At 39.5% G+C, this 19113-nt stretch overlaps 1 protein-coding gene and 1 long non-coding RNA gene across 2 annotated transcripts in view; both read left to right on the top strand.

Moving 5' to 3' along the window:
• The first annotated feature begins 13610 nt into the window (after positions 1 to 13610).
• LOC130069885 (uncharacterized) lies at positions 13611 to 16040 on the top strand. Its single transcript, XR_008803809.1, has 3 exons — positions 13611 to 13655; positions 13824 to 13973; positions 15472 to 16040. It is a non-coding gene; the product is annotated as an uncharacterized LOC130069885 (long non-coding RNA).
• A 1314-nt stretch (positions 16041 to 17354) lies between these two features.
• The window catches only part of pacrg (PARK2 co-regulated), a 124321-nt gene continuing 122562 nt past the window's right edge, over positions 17355 to 19113 (top strand). The window contains exon 1 of the mRNA XM_056234044.1: positions 17355 to 17518. Coding sequence (XP_056090019.1) covers positions 17426 to 17518 — 93 coding nt within the window. The 5' untranslated portion in view covers positions 17355 to 17425. The remainder of the gene's footprint in view (positions 17519 to 19113) is intronic.

Below are 19113 nucleotides of genomic sequence, written 5' to 3'. Positions count from 1 at the left end.
TTGATGCATAAGCCATGTGTTTGACAGGTGTACCCCTACCCCTAGAAAACAGAGTATTTTGAAAATACTTGACAACTTAAAGAAAAAAAAAACTGGCACTAGAGATAGAGTTGCTTCATAGGAACTTCAGAGTAAGTGCTAATATATTATTTCACACAGAGTACAATATATATTATTTGCAGGCAAAAGATGACTTGATCACTGGCTTTTCTTTACAAAGAACAATTAAAATTAAAATCAAGGAACGAAGCATATTTGTCTTGTCTTTTATTAAACATTTAATGAAATGTTTTATATTTATTCTGATGGTGCAATGTTGTGTAATATGGCCCATGTCACAGGCCCTGTCAGGTGCAGCCCTCAGACTTTTCAGACACTTTAGTTGGCTAAAGTTCACTTCATTGTGTGCCCTTGTCCTGCTAGAGCTGCATTGCAACTGGTCTGGGGTTTGGGTCAGGGAATGGGTTCATAAAACACCTGTCTCCAAGCAGGATCCTGTTGTAATCACCTGTTTAATGGAAAAATTCAGTTCTGTTAGGATAAGCATGTATGTAATACAGTGAGCTTGATATTTATATTTTTCCTTACCATGTTCAAATAATGTGCATAAATCTCTGAAAATTCTTGAGTCACGCACAGATCCTGGCCATATTTGTGATATGGAACTAGTCACACACCATCTAAGAGATTTTAGGCAGTCAACTGCCTTTTTAAAATTTGATAATACTAATCTGGATAAGAATCGCAATAGTAACTTGCCTGCTATTAAAGCCCGACTCCGACGAGTCGAACATTTATGCGTTTCCAACAAATTAATGATGTAAACAACATCCTCACGAGTCATGAGAAAAATGATATCTCTCAAAAAGTACACTATCGCGCTGCGCTAAAAGACTTCCCGTATCACCTCCGCTTATAAAGCCGCGATCTAATCCTGTTAAGATTAAATAAACCTGCTCCCGAGCAGGTTCAAGCTGGCGCACCTGTTGCTATGACAGCAAAGTCCAGGATGAGCGTCGAAGAACCAAACAATCCAAGATCATGCAAAATCGCCAACAATCAAATCCAGCTAACTGAGTTAGCGACGTACGAAGAACAGGCCCCAGGTAGAGAGTGGCAAGACCAGAAAGTGTGGATGGCGTGCTTAAATGTGGTGCTGCTTATGAGGGTGATTGATGGCAGGTGCGGGTGATGATTGAGTGTGTGCAGGTGGGAGCTAGGAGGGATGCTGGGAAATGTAGTGCTGTGGTGACTGGGCTGGTGACTGATAAAATGACAAATGTGACTACTATGCAATATTAAAAATGCATATTAAATTAAATCTGATGTAAACTGCAAAATTTTCTTACAAACATTGCACAAATTAAAAGGCTTTTCGCTAAAAGCTTTGCCAGACAAACTCCCCGGTGAAGAGCCACATCAAATGCATCGGCAGAAGCTTAAAATCCCAGAGTAAAAAAAAAAGAAGACTTTATACCTTGAACACATCAGACTAGATTATATATATATATATATATATATATATATAGTTTGTTTTTGAGCCTTTTCTGGTGAGTACCCATGGAGAAATTCTTTGACACCGGAAGAAGTGCCTCAAAGTAGTGTTTTCTCACAAATATATCTTATTTTCTTCTTCTTTTTCAGAATATTTGAGACAGAGGGAGAAAATGGTGGGTTAAAACCACCGGTCTACCTGCATCCATGCTAACTCAAAAGCTGCTTCCTAAACCACAGTGTTGACCATGAAATCCACATTTAAAACTATGTTCAAACTGTGAAAAACATCAGTGCACTTATTAATTAAGATGATTTTAAATGGTGGACTGGTAGATTGTCCTGTCATGAGTTAATCTTAAGCAGGTCTGAGGGTTGAGTAAATGTTTACCTTTTTAAATGTTAAAAACATTGTGTACCTTATGAATAGAGAGTAGAAATGATCTTCGACAGAGATAATGATTCCACAGGCAGTGCAGAAACACTCTCGACATGAGTTCTCCTGCTTGGACTTTGACTGAATAAGAGCTCTGTGATGCTCTCAGACAATTTATCCCCCTGAGGCAAACCTAGCTGACTCTTCATAACAGCTGATCTCGGCAAGATTTATTAAAATGCCGTTTACTGGGAAATTGCTGAATGAAAATATTAAACTGCTCTGATGTGGGTTCAGTAGAACTTAAATCAAACAGAGTGTACATCACCACGGTCCTGGCAGGTGTATTTTGTGTACACAGCGTAAAGATGAAAGAGAGAATCATTTTCTCTGTCGTTGTGAACAGTGTTGTTACTACTTCTACTTTCTCAGATTAGTTTTGGCTCCCACGGGTGAAGTTATGGTCAGCAAACCCAGAATTGTTAGACCAGCACTGCAAACTAACAACATCCCCAGATAATCTGAAACTGCCTCAGGAGCACTAAGACCATGTCCATGTCCATAAGAAAGTTAGAAATATCATCAAGGTTTGCTGGAGTGAGTTTTCGCCTAAAACCTTTTTGGCTGCAGTATCTGAGACTATGGTGAAATTTTGAAACATGACAGAAAAAGAAACAAACCATATTTCTCCATCTAAACACTGAACATGTTTTGTTCAGAGAAGTCATTCTGACCTTGACTCGTGCATACTGACATTCTCCTTATTTAAAGAGAATAAATATTATTTAGCTCATTCTGCAGCCTCTAAAACCTGCTGGAGGACAAACATTAAAGCTGTGCATCTCAAGCGAGAACAATAAGAGCCATGTTTTTAAATCCCTGTCAGCACTTTCATTTTATAAGGAAAACACAATAAAAGCACTAGTCCATTGGGCGTCACAAAGGTTTAGTCTTTGGGCTCTATAATAGAGGGTGCAGAGAGGATAATGTGAAGTTATAAGCACATTGGTTTTTAATATGTAAATACTGTGAGGTTATGAGTCACAGGCAGATGTCTGAGAGTTTGTGCTGGGCTGCTAAAAAGAAAGATGAGCTGAGACTCCATGAACTGGCAAAATTGGATTTGATTGGTCAAAAGTCTTGTACAGGATGAGTCATCAGGATGAGTCATATTTTTGGCTTGTTTAAAAGTGCTAAAATCTGCTAAACTGATTTTTGTTATTGTTAAAAATAACAAATCTAAAAAATAGACAGGGTAAAACCTTACAGCGCAAATGTAATCTGATTCACGAACCATTTGAAATGTTTAGATATACTGTATATATTTAGTAGCCTGTGACTTTAAAAAATGTGTGAATATTTATATATTGCTGGATACCTGTTGTAATTTAGATGATTAAAAGTTAATTCAAATGATGCCACAGTTGGTGCTCACTAAATTTGCCTGCAAATGGATACACAGCTCACAATTATGAGATAAACAGTCATAGCATGTGTTGTTTACCTATGTTCAGTCTGCCTGTTGTCATGTTGCAACCAAGTCTATAATGGCGTTGTTGAATGTATCACTTGAGGAGAGCAGTGTCTGCTTTCTCCAGCGAAAAGCATATTTACATTTATGCATTTGGCTGACGCTTTTATCCAAAGTGACTTACACTGCATTTCAAGGTACACATTTACATTATTATCAGTTCTTACTTTCCCTGGGAATTGAACCCATGATGACCTTAGCGTTGCAAGTGCCAATGCTCTACTGTTTGAGCTACAGGAAAGCCTGTGTTATGTTAGGCCGGTGCACAACCAAAATCAACATGCCGTCTGAACAATTAGACTTTAGTGGACCCCTGCTCAGACACAGATTGCTGCTGATGGCAAAAAAACACAAATTATCTGATCATCTTGATAGCAGTTTTGCAGCTATCCTGTCTGATTCTTTCAATTTGTATTTTTCTGGTTGTTTTTCTCTATTTCCCAGACCACTTTACTTAAAAACGGTCTAATCCATTGTGGTCTCGTATTGCCAGATATTAGACAAAACATACCGTCTGAGACTCAGGCAGGCACTGAATATGGTTGTGTGTGGGTGTTTTTAGCACAAGTCTAATACAGTCTGTTTATCCTCACTGGTGAGGGTAATGCCAGTTATCATTCAAGCATTCAGTATGAAGGCAGACAAATCTGCAAGGCGCTCACTCTCTCTATATCTCACTCTCTTCCTCTGTCTTCTTATGCAGTTTGCTGGAGAAAATCCTGTCGGGATCCATTATTTGGTCTTATGCACCCTGATCCAGCCTGTCAGTGAATTCTTGGCATTTGTTGTTTAGTCACTATTACAGATGAATATTCATACAGGGAAAACAAATAGAGCAAGAATTCATTTGTTAACCAAGCACATTTACAGCAAGCAATCACAGCCGATTTTCTGAAGAATAGATTGTTTATTTTTATTGTCTGTGTTTATTTTTTCTCGCAATTGAAAATTCACTATTTTTTATTAAATAGTAGATTTAATAAAGGTTCACAATTTTGTATTACATAGATTTAAAGCAGAATCATTGTTGTGCATCTCTGAGTGTTTCCTTCTTGAATGAATCACCTTTTAAATGAATCAGCGGAGTGAACGATTGAGCGAAGCGCCCGTTGGTGTTTTAAGCCCCCAACGGATCCTTCAAGGCAGCGCTGCATGGAAGGCGCTCCCCGCCCCCTGCCGCGTTTCAGCCAATCGCTGCAAAATCTACCATTGTCAATCTGTTTACAGTTAGCTAGATTGCTGAGCGTGTCCGGCAAAGAAAATCCCTAGCAGCTAGTGTTGGCTTTATTTCAAAGCATAGTCATCTTTTTTAATAATAAAACATTTCATTATGAATTCAGATCTTAGAATATTGCTCTATGCAACTTACCATACCAAGTTGAGTGGAGTCAAGATCGGTTGCTCGTTGGTTCTCAAAGTTGAATGCGAGCACCATTGTTGAGATTGGCTGAAACGCGGTAGGGGGCGGGGAGCGCCTTCCATGCAGCGCTGCCTCGAAGGCTCCGTTGGGGGCTTAAAACACCAACGAGCCAATGGCCCACTCATAAAAGTCACATGTTTTGTTACTGAATGAATCAGCTTTTGAACAACATGATTCAATGAGTCACTCTTTATACATGCTATGCTTCATTTCAAAGGCTGCGCCATCCAGAAATCGCATTTGTCGGCTGCATATGTCATTGAGGCTGCCTCATTTGAGAAAAGTAACCATTACATTTCAAAGTATCAAAGAAATAACAGGATGGAATCATCATTAAAGCATCAGAGGTAATAACAGTCAATTTTATAATGGCCACATTTCTAAAATATTACATCCTTTATGACATATGCGGCTGACAAATGGGTGCAGCCTTTGAAATTATACACTGCTAGACTGTGTTTAACTCCACTTTTAGACATACACTCGTGAACTTCCCTAAGCACTTCCTCTCTGGGGAATCCCACACGCCATTTTGAAGTGCATTCAACTTCGTCAAGAGGGCGAGGGAAGTTTATTTGGACTGACCCTCTACCCCTCGATTTTGACAGTCCCAGCGTCCCAATTTAGAGGATGCATCCTTCATGTACGCAGACTTGAAAGGCTACATCTTAGAAGGTCACGAAGGTCAGAACAAGCGTCGTTAAATGGGACAATCTAGCATACAGAGGGTTGTTCTTGTCGCTAAACAAGTTTGGGGCATACATTATGAGATGTTGCAGCTATAATTCCTCACCATCAGCACTAACAGTATGTTCATCAACAAACCAATGTGTATATTTCTAATTTATTGCGGTGCACATACGGGAACTATTAACTATTAACGTGAATGACTGATTTAACATTAAAGTTTGCAAAATAAATCTTGATCCATACTTTATCTTTACTCAAAGTAGTACGAACGATAGACAATCTGCATTAGTAGACATAGGTAATAGTGGCCCACAGCTGATTTGCAGAACTATTTCAGTAAGACGGTAATAATGTGAGTTAGCCAGTTAGCCGGAAACTTACACAACATAAAACACAAAATTACATATTTACATATCTAACACTCTGTAGAAAATATAAACATCCATAATTATTTATAGGTTGTGATTCTGAGGAGCAAGCTGGACCAAATTAACTGGGTAATGACTCATCTGTCCAGCGCATGTGTTTTGCGAATCCCGCGTTGAAATCCGAGATTTGAGAAGCAGTTGTCTGTAAAATGATGTGTTTGAAGGCAGGACAAGTTTTTGGTGGGCGGACAACGTACAAATGTACAAATGCAAATGTTATGTTATCTTGTGATGTAGAACCGTAACGCAGTGGGATTCGATTTACAAACAACTCAAGGCGGTTCTGAGTCGATTCTTTCTTTGGGAGACAATAACTTTATTTATCGTGAAAAAAACCACTGTAACTGTAACAATAAATCATCTCCATTGCGGATTCCAAGTGATAAACGGCTTAGGTCTTTCCACTTAAACACATTGCAAGGGTTCTGCCAGTAGTGGGAACTCATGCAGCATAAGTAATGACGTACATCTGAGTGAACGAGACTGATGGAAGTTAGACATAAAAAATTGGACTTAAACGCAGCCCTAGAGTCACATGTTTTGTTTGATTCAATGATTCAATTCCTCTGACGTGATACCCGCGATAGCCAAAGAGAGCGAGCAAGCTTCATCAACCGGATGTTGCATGCACCTATAGTTGAAAATTGGCACGAACATGCCACGAAAGTAGAGTAGCCTATTGAGAAATACTTTTCATATTCTTTTTTTCTCCTTTGTTCTTCTTCTTGTAAAACAAAACTCACGACAAGAAAAAGCTGACGATATTGTGTAAGCCCGTCTAAATCGGTCCAATGGCGGTATCCGATAGAACGGGGAAAGGTCTCTGCGCGTTACTGTCTTTCCTTTTATGCAACACAACAAGATTAAACGCAATACATTTTCTCATATGCATTACCTCGTTATTTCACCTCCATAAATACAAAAGGGTTTTATGATATCTGAGCATCATTAAATGTGAGCGAATGTTTGATTATTCTTTTTAACTCTTTACTTATTTTACCCATTCATATTAGGAAACTATGTCGCTTTGAGGTCCTCACGCCTTCTGTTTAACGCGGGTCTCATGATCACAAGCTAGTCAGTTTTGGGTCACTAAACAGAGGTATTGGCTATATACCTGTGATGGTCGCATTCACGCTTACTCAATCAAAGATACTTTTATATATTTTGCATACACTTGAATTTAAAGTAACGTTTACTTCAGGCAGAGGTATGGCCACTACTACAGATATAAGTAAACCAACTTTACTTCTCTTATTGATTTAGCCATGCTGTGGTTTCCCACGTACACTTATCTCAAGTAACATTAAATTAAAACAGAGGTAAGACACACCCAAATTTAGGTTGGTCAAGCAGCATTTTTGCTGCCCTAAATGGAAATTCACTTCCTGTCTTTGCAGACCAAGTACACTTTGAATTAGTGCCAAATAGTAGTTGTCACTAATCTGACGCGGTCTTGCGGTAACATACAAATCCGTTTAATCTACTTGGGAAAACAATTTCAGAGTCAGTCAGAATAAAATCAAATGTAACTATTTATTATGTCAGGTAAATGTATCATGCCAATTTCATAATTCAAAGATAATAAATACAAAACATCAAATGCTCTGGAATAAAGAGAAAAGATGCAAACCTGACATTAGAAAATACATGATGCGGAGTGTCTTGCCCACACTCAGCCCGCATCACAGGCTAATTTAAGCTACAAATCGCCCTGAGCTTCTTGTTGCATTTCTTTATATAGACAGAAACTTCTTTCATGGAAAAATTTGCTAACAATGGGAATTTGCATTCAGAATTTACACCTTTTGGGCAGGATGCCATTTGCCTGGAAGACCCACCCTCCTCCATGTGCAAGTTATCTGTAAACTCTTAAGAACTTTTTGGGAATGAGTCATTTGTACCAGTCGCACTGAGACATTTCAAATGATACCAAACATGTATAATACTGATAATTGTTCATATTAAACCATATAGATTTTTGGGTGAATTAAGGTAGGGATGGGTGAAGGGAATGATGTGTAAATTGGGAGGTGATCAACTAACGTGTGATCGTGTCTCGAATGGGGATGGTAATATAGCAAGACAGTTCAAATGTTAATTTCCTTTGTTTTCTCCAGTTCTTCCAGTTTCTCTTACAGTTGATTGCCCATTTGTTTTTCTTATGAGTCTCTGTGAGATCTCGTCTCTCACTGTGAAAATGTTACTTCAATCGACATTGTGTGGTCTCACGGTCCGGATGAATCTTCTAGAATCTAGTGTGTGCATTTGGAGGATTATAATGCTAAAAATCGGTTGAAACTGCCCTTATGTCTGTGGTCTCCCACAGTTTTAAAATCGGTTAAGATTTGAAAATCGTCTAGTGTGTCCCAGTTTAAAACAGATTCACAAGCCTGTCTTAAAAGTCCTAGTCAGTGTTATTTGACTTTTATGCTATTATAGTATTTTGAATATTTTGAATTGGTTTTTCAAAGAACACAAATGACAGATTTCTTCTATGTGAGCATTAGCAAACTGTCCATCCTGCAAAGAGGTTCAGAAAGACACATTCTTCTGGGAGAAAGACTGTGCCAGGGGAGGTATCTCAGAGTGAGCTGGCTGAGAGCCCAGGAACATCAGCTAAAACACACACACATAAACACCCAGACATGCACAGAGCATTTTGTTCCACACACAAGCTATGAGTATGACTTCCATTATGAACTTGACCCTGTGACCTCTTGGCCAAAGATAAGACAGATCAAGAGTGAGACCATGTCGCTATGGTAAACAGTGTGGGGAAAAAATAAAAAAGAGAAAAAATATTTTCTCCTGTGGTTTCCTGGGTAACACCGTTTCCCCTCTGAGCACTTTATACTGGGAAAGCTGACAGTGCCTGAATCCTGAAACACTCTTCCTCTTTATTTCTCCTGCCTAGGATTGAAATAGCAAATATTCAGCCTAGTAATGCCCTACTGTATGTGTATCTGTGTATTTTGTATGTGTACCGTGTAAGTTATGCCTTGTTTTTTTAATGATATAATTTCCTCTGTGTTTGCTGAAATATGGAGTTTGAGGAGACACTAGAGGTCATAAAAGGTTTTTTTTTTTTTTGGTTTTTTTTTGACTGGTGCTTTCATGTGGAGAACAAAGTTTAAATGCTTTCTTTATCCAGATGAGATAGGAGAGTGAAGGTCAAAGGTCAGAATAATGGGAGATTCTGGACAGTATGGATGTGAGTGACCTACAAGAGTATTGCTTTATACACTTTATATTAAAGCTTTTTCTCTCTCATGTGTTTGTCTCCCACACCAACACTGACAAGCTAAAATATCAGCTCAGAATGTAGCACAGCCCATTTTTCCTTTCTCACTCCACCCTCTCTCTTCATATTCATCTGCTGTCCCTCTCCATCTCTCTGGCTGTGAGTCATTCTGCTCCCTAGTTCCCTATGTGAATTAGTAGATTGTGAACATTAATTCAGGCACTAGCAAGGACTTTGATCTCTAAACAGTTTGACTGTGACATGATTATGCGGTTGTGCATTACAAAGCAGCTGGTATTTATTAACAAAATCACCACAACATTTCATGGATATAGTATTCTTTTTCTGATATTTTTATGTTTATCATGCACTGCTGTAGTTCTCCATTATGAAGTATGTACTCGTCTTGCTTATTAATTAAGCAAAACATTCAATTCTGTTTGAAAGTCTGGGGTCAGCAGTTTTTTAAGGTCTCTTAAGCTCACAAAGGCTGCATTTATCTGATCAAAACTACAGTAAAAACAGTATTATTGTGAAATATTATTGCAATTTAGAATAACTGTTTACTATTTTTAATATATTTTAAAATGCAATTTATTCCTGTGATGGCAAAGCCAAATTACTCCAGTCTTCAGACCCGCATGATCCTTCAGTAATCATTCTAATATGCTGATTTAGTGCTCAAGAAACATTTCTTATTATCACAGCTGAAAATGGTTCTGATGCTTAATGTTTCTGTGGAAACCGAAATTAAGATTTTTAGGGTACATTGATGAATAGAAAATTCAAAAGAAGAGCATTTATTTAAAATATATTTTTTTGTAACAATTTAAAGTCTTTGCTTTCACTTTTGATTAATTTAATGCATTCGTGAATAGAAGTATTAATTATTAAAAAAGTATTACAAATTAATCACTCACTCGCTTGACCGATGCTAAGGCTAGCAGGAGAGCGGCCTTTAGCGAAAGGGGCCGTAATTTGGCCAGCTGAGTGGCTTTGAAGGGAGGGCCCTTAAGGGCCCCAAGGACCATAGACAGGTCCCATGTAGGAACAGTGATGGGGCTGGGTGGGTTTAGCCTCCTAGACCCCTTCAGAAAACGAACAACCAGGCTGTTCTTGCCTACGGACTGGCTGGCCACAGGAGCGCGGAAAGCTCCTATGGCCGCCACAAAGACTTTGAGCGTGGAAGGGGTGCGACCCTTATCCAGCAGCTCCTGAAAGAATGACAGTACCAGTGAAATGTCACAGGACGTCGGGTCTTCACTCTTAACTCCGCACCAGCTGTAGAAAACAGACCATTTAAGGGTGTAGAGGCATCTTGTGGACAGGGCTCTAGCCTTAGAAATAGTGTTCAGGACAGAGGTCCATCGGCTCCCATCGAGGGGCCAGGGGTTAAGGGCCCACAACTCTGGTTGGGGGTGCCAGATTGTTCCTTTCACTTGGGAAAGGAGGTCCTTCCTCAGGGGAATTGGCCACGGGGCTGCTGAGAGCAGCTGTGTCAACTCTGGGAACCACGGTTGGTTCCGCCAGAGGGGGGCCACCAGAATCAATCAGGGGGGCCTTCCTGATCCGTCTGATGACCTGAGGGAGCAGTGCGACTGGAGGGAAGGTGTATAGGGGAAGGCTGGGCCATTTCGTGGGCCAGCTCGTCCCTGTCCCTCGAGAAATATATTGGGCAGTGAGAGTTGTCAGTTGTCTGAGGCGAAAAGGTCAACCTCTGCCATCCCAAAGATACTTCAGATCATACGAACTATCTGGGGGAGAAGTGTCCACTCTTCCGAGGACACGTTGCCCCGGGACAGCATGTCTGCCCCTTGGTTCAATCTCCCCGGCACGTGCGCCACTCTCAGTGAGCGCAGGTTGGGTGGTGCCTATAAGAGCTCCACCAAGGTGGACCAAGGTGCATATAAGAGAACCACCAAGGTGGACTCAGATCGACGCCTCTCACCAGTTTGTCACCTCGATCTGAGTCCACCTTGGTGGTTCATGTAGGACACCACTGCCATGTTCTGAGGGCCAGAAAGACTACCAGCATTTCCAGGCAGTCGATATGAAGCCAAGCGTGGGCTGAAACTCGGGGTTTCAACCAGTGCTGTAGGGGGCAGCATGTGAAGCAGAACCAGATGAAGTACTGGTGACGCAGAGGCCATGAGGCCCCGTATCCTCTGAAACGTTCTGAGGGGGGCTGAGACCCCGACCCTGAAAGATGCCGTAAGCTGTTGAATCGTCAAGACTTGCTCTGGCGTGAGCATGGCCCGTGCGTAGTGTTTGGAGTTTTCCTAGTAACTGTTCCAGCAAACTTTTATTTGTTCAATAATTAAATTGGTTAAATAGAATTAAAACATTTTTTTACTTACATCAACAATTTAATCTTTATTTTGTTCTGCAAGACAGGGAAAATATGTATTTTTATTTGTAATTAATATTTTGAGTTTGTTCTTGAGTGACGTCATCGGTAATGGACCGGTCGCGCGCGCGCCTGCTCTCTCTCTCTCAGAACAGCCTGTGACTGTAAAGAGTCAGGTATGTCTGTGTAGTGCTCTGCATTTAAGAGTAAAAATATGCTATATTAAGTGAAGTTTCAAGTTGATATCTATTTTAGAAGTGTCATAAAACAGGAAAGAGATGATATATGCATTTTTCTGCCTACAGTTCAATGTATTTTCGGTGTTTTATAAACGCACGTGTTTGTTTTATGTTGCCACCTGCGCGCCAAATTAGAGTGCAGGTTTTTCCCTGTTAATAATTTTATCCACATATAATTTTGGTGGATTGAGTCTGTAGAAATGTTGTTTGGTGTATTAAATGTGTGTAGCTTTCATTTGGATGGTAAAATGTATGTTTATAGCCATATGTGTGACCTGTGTACTAGATTAATTGCAGTTGCTGTTATGGAGGACGGTACTTAACGTGTCTTTTCTCATACATCCTTCAGCTGAAACAGAGTAAACCTGAAGGCTTGTGTTGATGTTCTGTCCTCTGTTAATAAATTGCAGGTATGTTTAACAACAACAAGAGGGGAAAATACCACTATACGATCAAACAAATTGAGGCATTTTGGCTATAATATTTTTATGGAATTTAATTTCTTTAATTTAGTTTGTGTGAATGTGAATTTTCATAAATAAGACATGAAAAGAAATTGATTGTTGTAATACAAGACTTTATTGTGTAAAATCCTGAGAACAGCCTGTGACTGGAGAGAGTCAGCTGAAACAGAGTAAACCTGAAGGCTTGTGTTGATGTTCTGTCCTCTGTTAATAAATTGCAGACGTGGTCCACCGAAGCCAGTGGTGTCGGGAGTTTCTTTGTGGTGTGAGACGAAGTCCGCTACACGTATTTGGGCTGAATCGAGGACTACTCCCAGGAACGAGATCCATTGGCTGGAAGACAGTGAGCCCTTAGGCAATGTTGATCCTGTGTCCCAGGCATTTCAAATGGCTGAGGAGCAAGGATCTGTGAGCGTCCAGCTCGGTCTCCGACTGGGCCAGTATGAGCCAGTCATAGAGAAAATTCAGGACACGTACTCACTTCTGTCTCATAGGGGAGCACTTCATGCTTCATCCATGCACTTCGTAAAAGTGCGCAGAGCTAGAAACAGTCCAAATGGAGGACCATACAGCCACCCCCTCGAACGCGGATCTCAAGAACGGTCTGTGATGGGGGGCTATTTGGATATGAAAGTAGGCATCTTTCAGATCCACTGAGAAAAAAACAATCCCCTGGAACACCTGCGAGAGGATCCGTTTCAATGTTAACATCTTGAACCTCTTTTTTTATAAGGGTGCGATTTAGATGCCTCGGTGTGGAGAACGTGAGCCACGCTGCTCTAAGGTGGAGATGACACCCCTGAAGCAGGGGACCTGCAAGTGAAATAAAGCGAGTAACCTCATTTGATTGTCCCCAAAATCCAGTGGCAAATGGTTGAAGTATTATAGGCTGCGTCTCGCGCTTAGGCGGGAGAACAGCACCTGTATCATTGAGATGAAATGGGTAGCGTTTTGGCCGGGGGGGGGGACGCGTGGCTTGACTTTTGGCTCCGCTTTCGCTTTCATTGCATTATTCTATAATCTTCAGCAATCTGAGAAAAATTAGTTTTCCCATTGCGTCGCAACGCAGTATGAGTGAACGGTATCGAAAGGGAACTGTTGTTTGTGCTAAAACTGCGCAAATGAAAGCTGCTGCTTGAAAGCGCCGCTATGAGCAGCCTCAACTTGTGTAAGTCTTTGATTTCATTGTTAATCATTCTCACCTGTGCGCTGGGCAAAGAGAGTCTGCTGCTGTGTGTGATTGCAAGGAGGTGCTAATAATATTTTACTTAAACGCCATCTGCTCAGACTGCTGAGGCGGAGAGAGAGGGAAGAGAAAAAGACAGCAAAGAGAGAGAGAGAGAGAGAGAGAGAGAGAGAGAGAGAGAGAGAGAGAGAGAGAGAGAGAGAAACATTATTCTAATGGTAAAACTTACTGTACATGTAAGTGTCTGAAAGATTTGCATCACATTTTTGTCTTAATTTAAAGCCAGTTGTTTTGAAAATATGTGTGGGTTTTCACAACAGCAAAGTTCCCACAGTGTTCTAGGAGAGTAAACGCAGGTACTACTGAAGTGTATAAAGTCCAGTCTGTTGCTATTGAACTTTCAGGTGTCACGCAAGGGAACATATGTGTGGAGGCCCATTTGATCACCTGAAGATTAACCTGGAGAAAACATGTGCCAGTCACCATGGAGATTAATGAAATAATATGTGGACCCCACAGAAGATCTCAAACTGTCAGAGAAGGAGATTCACCAGGTAATATCACTCTTTAAAGTCAATACGAATCAAAATTGACAATAGCCTATTTCCCTTTTTTTTTTATATATATATATATTTCAGGTCTTATTGTGAATGATTTGTTAGTGAATGTTATTCTTAAGACAAAAATGTTTGTCTTCATAATCTTCATCAAAATGTACATCACAAAAACTCCTTCATCTGAATCAACTTTTTTTTTTTTTGCTGAAATCACTTATGCCAGGCATTTGGATATTGTAAATCAATAGCCAGATAGCTGCTTATTCATCGGTTTTTGGCAAATTCTGATATGTAATACATTTCACCACCTCATTAATTCCAGATGGATAACAAAGTCCTATCCAACTTTATTTTTAATTGAATAACCTGTTTCTTTCATTCATTACATTATGAAAGAAAAATGTGTTTCAAATAGCATTTGATGTTGACTTGATATAGAAAAAGGCAATAAAATAATGAAATTGCATAGACTAAAATAATAGATTTCATGTGCTGTTTAAAGCAGTTTTTCTGTGGGATTCACTAAGAAAGTAGCCCCATCTGATTAAAAATCCTGACTAAATTGGTGTTTTATTCTACGACATTTAGATTAAGCTCAGTTAATAATTCTCAGGCAAATTAAAGAAAAGTCAAAAGGGAAAGTCAGTCGGATCAGAGACTGGATTTGGAAAGAATGAGCAAATAATCACAAGATTAAAACAGGCCAACCATGGATGACAACAGAAAACAAAACCAATTACAAGGCCTTAATATGTCCCTGCATGGGTATTGATTGCTGTATGGTTCTGATCTTTGGAATATTATCTAGGAGTGTGTTGTTCCACTGCCTTTAAAGGAAGACTGACTTAAAACAGCTTTTATAATTCAGAAGGATTCTATGCCAATTTAGGGGCCAACACCTCGCCAAATCACCTTGCGTGAATCTCCTCCCTTAAATTTTGCATTTTAAAAGGGAAACTCCTATGCATTTGCAATAAGGTCAACAGCAAAAATCACCCTGTCCATGCGCTTTTTCAGCGCATTTTTTTTTTACTGAGTGTCTAGTAAATCTTGACATATAACGCCAAAAGAGGGTTTGTGCTGGCACAAGCTGTTAGTAATCTTAGTGAGGATAAGAGACTTCTCTCCAAAACATAAAAAAATCTTACAGATTATATAACCCAAACTTTCCAAAGGTGGTGTGTGTAATATATTTACACATATATTTACTCTGTGGTATTTGATCTTGCACTAGTGCAGATATTCACCGGCATATGATGCGTAAGGTGGCTGCATCTGCTTTTGAGCTTCTGAATTATTAGCATACTCTCACAAAACAGCAAATGCAAGTGGCGGAAGGGAAAAGACAAGTAAACAATGAAACCGAGCTTGAGAGAATATTGCTACGTGCTCTGTGAATCTGAAGTAAACTCTTGTGCTGATGAATTTTCGTGATGCCGTACAAAAATGTGCTTTCAGATGCATTGTTTACTATTCCGTTTTCTCTTCATTACAGTCGCACAGTTTCACTTCCTGACAGTCAAGATGCTTATGTGTCGTATCTGCGGCTGTCCTGCAGAGAAACTCGAACCCGCAGCCCTAATGGGCCGTTTGGGGGATGCTGATTGGCATATCCGACGAGTCCTGTCGGTTGTTTTCTCTGTGTCCAGCCCAGCTCCTGCTTCTGTTAGTCTGAGGCGTGCATTTTCCTCTGTTAATGGTCCTGCAGCACCAAACTTTCTGGTGATCGCTGTTTAATTGCTGCCTGTGTCAGTGGGATGCTGCATCAGCCCCGAGAGAAGCGGCCAAATGAGACACGCATCAAACACGAGCGGAGGCCGCGATGATGAAGATGAAGGTCGGCTGTTTACTCATTACATATCATGTGTGTGCGGCGGAAGCAGTGGGACTCAGTCCTTGGCACATCAAAATGGGGCTCACTCACATACACATCATTAGTGCCATGAGAATGGCATAAATGAGGCCCACACACTCAGCATCTAATGGTTTGTGTCTGGGGGCAATTCTTTTAGCGATGTCATATGGAAAAACAGCATGATAACAGTAAAAATATGTGAAACTGTCCACTATGTGTCGTTTCGATTGGACAGGCAAACCAAGATGGCAGATAATATAAAAACCATGGCTAGTTGATTTGGTTACTAGTAGGGACTCTTAACGTTATTGTGTTGTATAAGATTTTTGATGCATTAAAATGATCACAAATGGCTCTAATAGTAGCATAACATTGCAAAATTGTCCCCTCAAACACACACACACACACACACACGGCATTTCCTTCCTCGGTGGAGTCATAAAAACCAAATAGGAGTTTTCAGAGAAACTGCTTGCACACCACACTGAAGATTAATTACTGTAGCCTACTGTTGCGAAGAGTCCAGAGGCAAAGACACACCAGAGATTAAAAGTGCCAAACTCTTATAGTGGAATGATTTAGTACAGTGGAATTCTCTCTAGATTTAGCAGACAATGTGCTAGTAAACCTGAGGATACAGCATCAGTGCTTAAGCACATGATGCGGGATGGACACGGTGCCATCATCAAAGCAGGGCAACGGGGAATCTTTCCTTCAGGCACTGTGATGAGGGAGGTGGAGGCCCCAAGGTGAACTACAACAGTGGGTCTCAACCTCCAATTATTAAGTCTCAACCTTATTAATATAAAATTATTTAAAAATATATGTCTGTCAAGAGTTTGGAGACATTTTTTTAAATGTTTTTGAATGCTGTATTTTTTTTTTTTATAAGTTTCCAAACTTTTAAGGCTTTATGCTATATAGTGTACGAAATGCAGTTTATTATTATTTTTTCCAATATAATTAAAAAAAAAACATAACATACAATAATCTTTACTGTAGATTATATTTCCTACTTTAAGAGCTATAAATTACATTTTAAAACATATGGATGACTGCATTTTATATTTAAATTAAATGACAAAACTTATTGTCAGTTGAGAACCACTGCAGAATGTATAGCCTATTAGACCTTTAAAAATGATCCTAAGGATGTTACTTGCTACTGGTCTGACATGTTTACTTTTAATAATACAAAGGAGAGCAAAACCAAAAACCCTAAAATAATTATTGGAAAAACAAAAATCTAATTAGACTGAATAAAAGATAGATGTGCTGAGAAAATCTATACCTTATGCACGCACATATATCACTGGAACATAATCACACTTTCCGGTATTGATTATGATTTTGCTACACTATAATTTACCATTTTCCTTTTATTACTAAATGACGTTTGATAAACGACAACGGAGTGCGTGTTGTGTTTCCATAGCAAGATGAACATCCGGGGTTTATTTTTTTACCCTCCATAGCAACCGCAGCGCGTCCCCAAGTGAGTCCTTGGCAACCCAAACAGACGCTGGCGTTCTCCGTGCGGTTTAATCCTATGAATTTGTATTGATCTTTTTAAACTGAAACTGCTTAATTAGCGATGTGTACGAACATGAGAGCATTTGAACCTTTGGCTAAAAAAGAACTGAAAACGGAGGGATTTACGGTGAAGTCCACCATGAAGAATTCAGTGGTAAGTTCATGGTTGATTTGTTTTTCTTGTTTTGAACAATTTTATTTAGTGACTTGTTTTTTTTTATTTATTATTTAACGTTAAACTAGACACTTGTGCCATCTCCTGGAAATTAGGTTTTTTTTTTCAAGGTGGGATGTTTGCTCATGCATTTAGGCCTAACCATTGTAAATGATTCGTTGTGATATGGCCTAGTAACGTTGGCTACCTTCTGTAATCTTCTGCTTCTACAAATTGGTTTAGTGCCTGTTTTAATGGGTTTGTGACTGGGTTAATGTCCTACTCTCTGACTTAAAAACCGCATTCGGATGAGACTTGTTTTGAAAATGAAGCTGCAGTCACAGGTCACCTGTGATTTAATTAAATGATTCAGACATTTGTGTGATATATAATTTTAGCATCAGTCATATTATTAAAGGAAGAATTATCCTGTCTACTTCATTAATTCTGAGAAGTTTGTGATCAGAATATTGATATATTATTTGATTCTCAGAGTCAGGTGGGAATTGTGGGATGCTATTGCCAGAAGTATTTAGGCCTAATTGTTAGAGAGAAAATGGGCAAATAAATATTTAAATTCATAATGAAAATCCCTCAGACTGGGTATCAAGACATTTAGCTTTAAAGGTGAGTTCACCCAAAAATGATCATTAATTACTCACCTCATGTCATTCCAAATCCGTAAGACTTTTGTTCATTTTCGGAACACATGAAGATCTTTTTGATGAAATCTGAGAGCTTTCTGTCCCTCAGACAGCTATGCAACTAAAACCTTGACTCACACATCAGTTGTGGCAAACCAACAGAAGCTTAAGCATGTTTGCTTGACGTGCGAGAACCAATGAGGTTCATTCTTGTGTGTTACGCAGCGCGTTTGAGCTTCCACAATAGTTTTGTTATCGCGCGTCAAGCAGGTTCGGTTGAGCGTCTATGTTCAATGTATATGTGAATAAAAGCCTAAATTCAATCTGTTCATCATATAAAGCGATCGAGTCTCTTCAGCAATTTTGGACTAAACCATTTAATTCATGTGGATTCGTTTTTACGATCATGAACTTTTTGAAGCATCAAAGTTTCAGTTGCGTGGCTGTCTATAGAGGGACAGAAAGCTCTCAGATTTCATTAAAAAAAATCTTCATTCGTGTGCCGAAGACGAATGAACGAAAGTCTTATGGGTTTGGAATGACATGAGGGTGAACTATTTTTCATTTTTGGGTGAACTAACCCTTTAATTAGAGAATAGTTGATGACATTACTATGCAACAATTTTATTTTTGTATTCTATGTAGTCTATACTCTAAGTGGTAAAAACAAAGAGGACATTTGCTAACTTGACCAGGTTGGTAATGATTTGTAGCATTGTCCTGGATGTGCTACATTCTTCTGTATTTCTTCTTTTATTTTATTTTATTTTCACTCATATAGCCTTATCATCCACAAAACAAACAGTCACTTCAAAATGGAGTTTCTGCTTGCTTTACACATATTTCATCACAATGTGGATCCCATTTTTCACTAGACAGCTGAACTGACAGTTACCCATCATTCTCATGCCCCACGACATCACCCCCATCAGTGCAGGCTGGGGTATAATT

The sequence above is a fragment of the Rhinichthys klamathensis genome, unplaced genomic scaffold (genome assembly GCF_029890125.1).
Source record: "Rhinichthys klamathensis goyatoka isolate OS25496 unplaced genomic scaffold, OSU_Roscu_1.1 h1tg000387l_1, whole genome shotgun sequence".
Taxonomy (NCBI): Eukaryota; Metazoa; Chordata; class Actinopteri; order Cypriniformes; family Leuciscidae; genus Rhinichthys; species Rhinichthys klamathensis.
The sequence above is the reverse complement of the archived record's forward strand: the minus strand, read 5'-3'. Positions and strand labels throughout refer to the sequence as shown.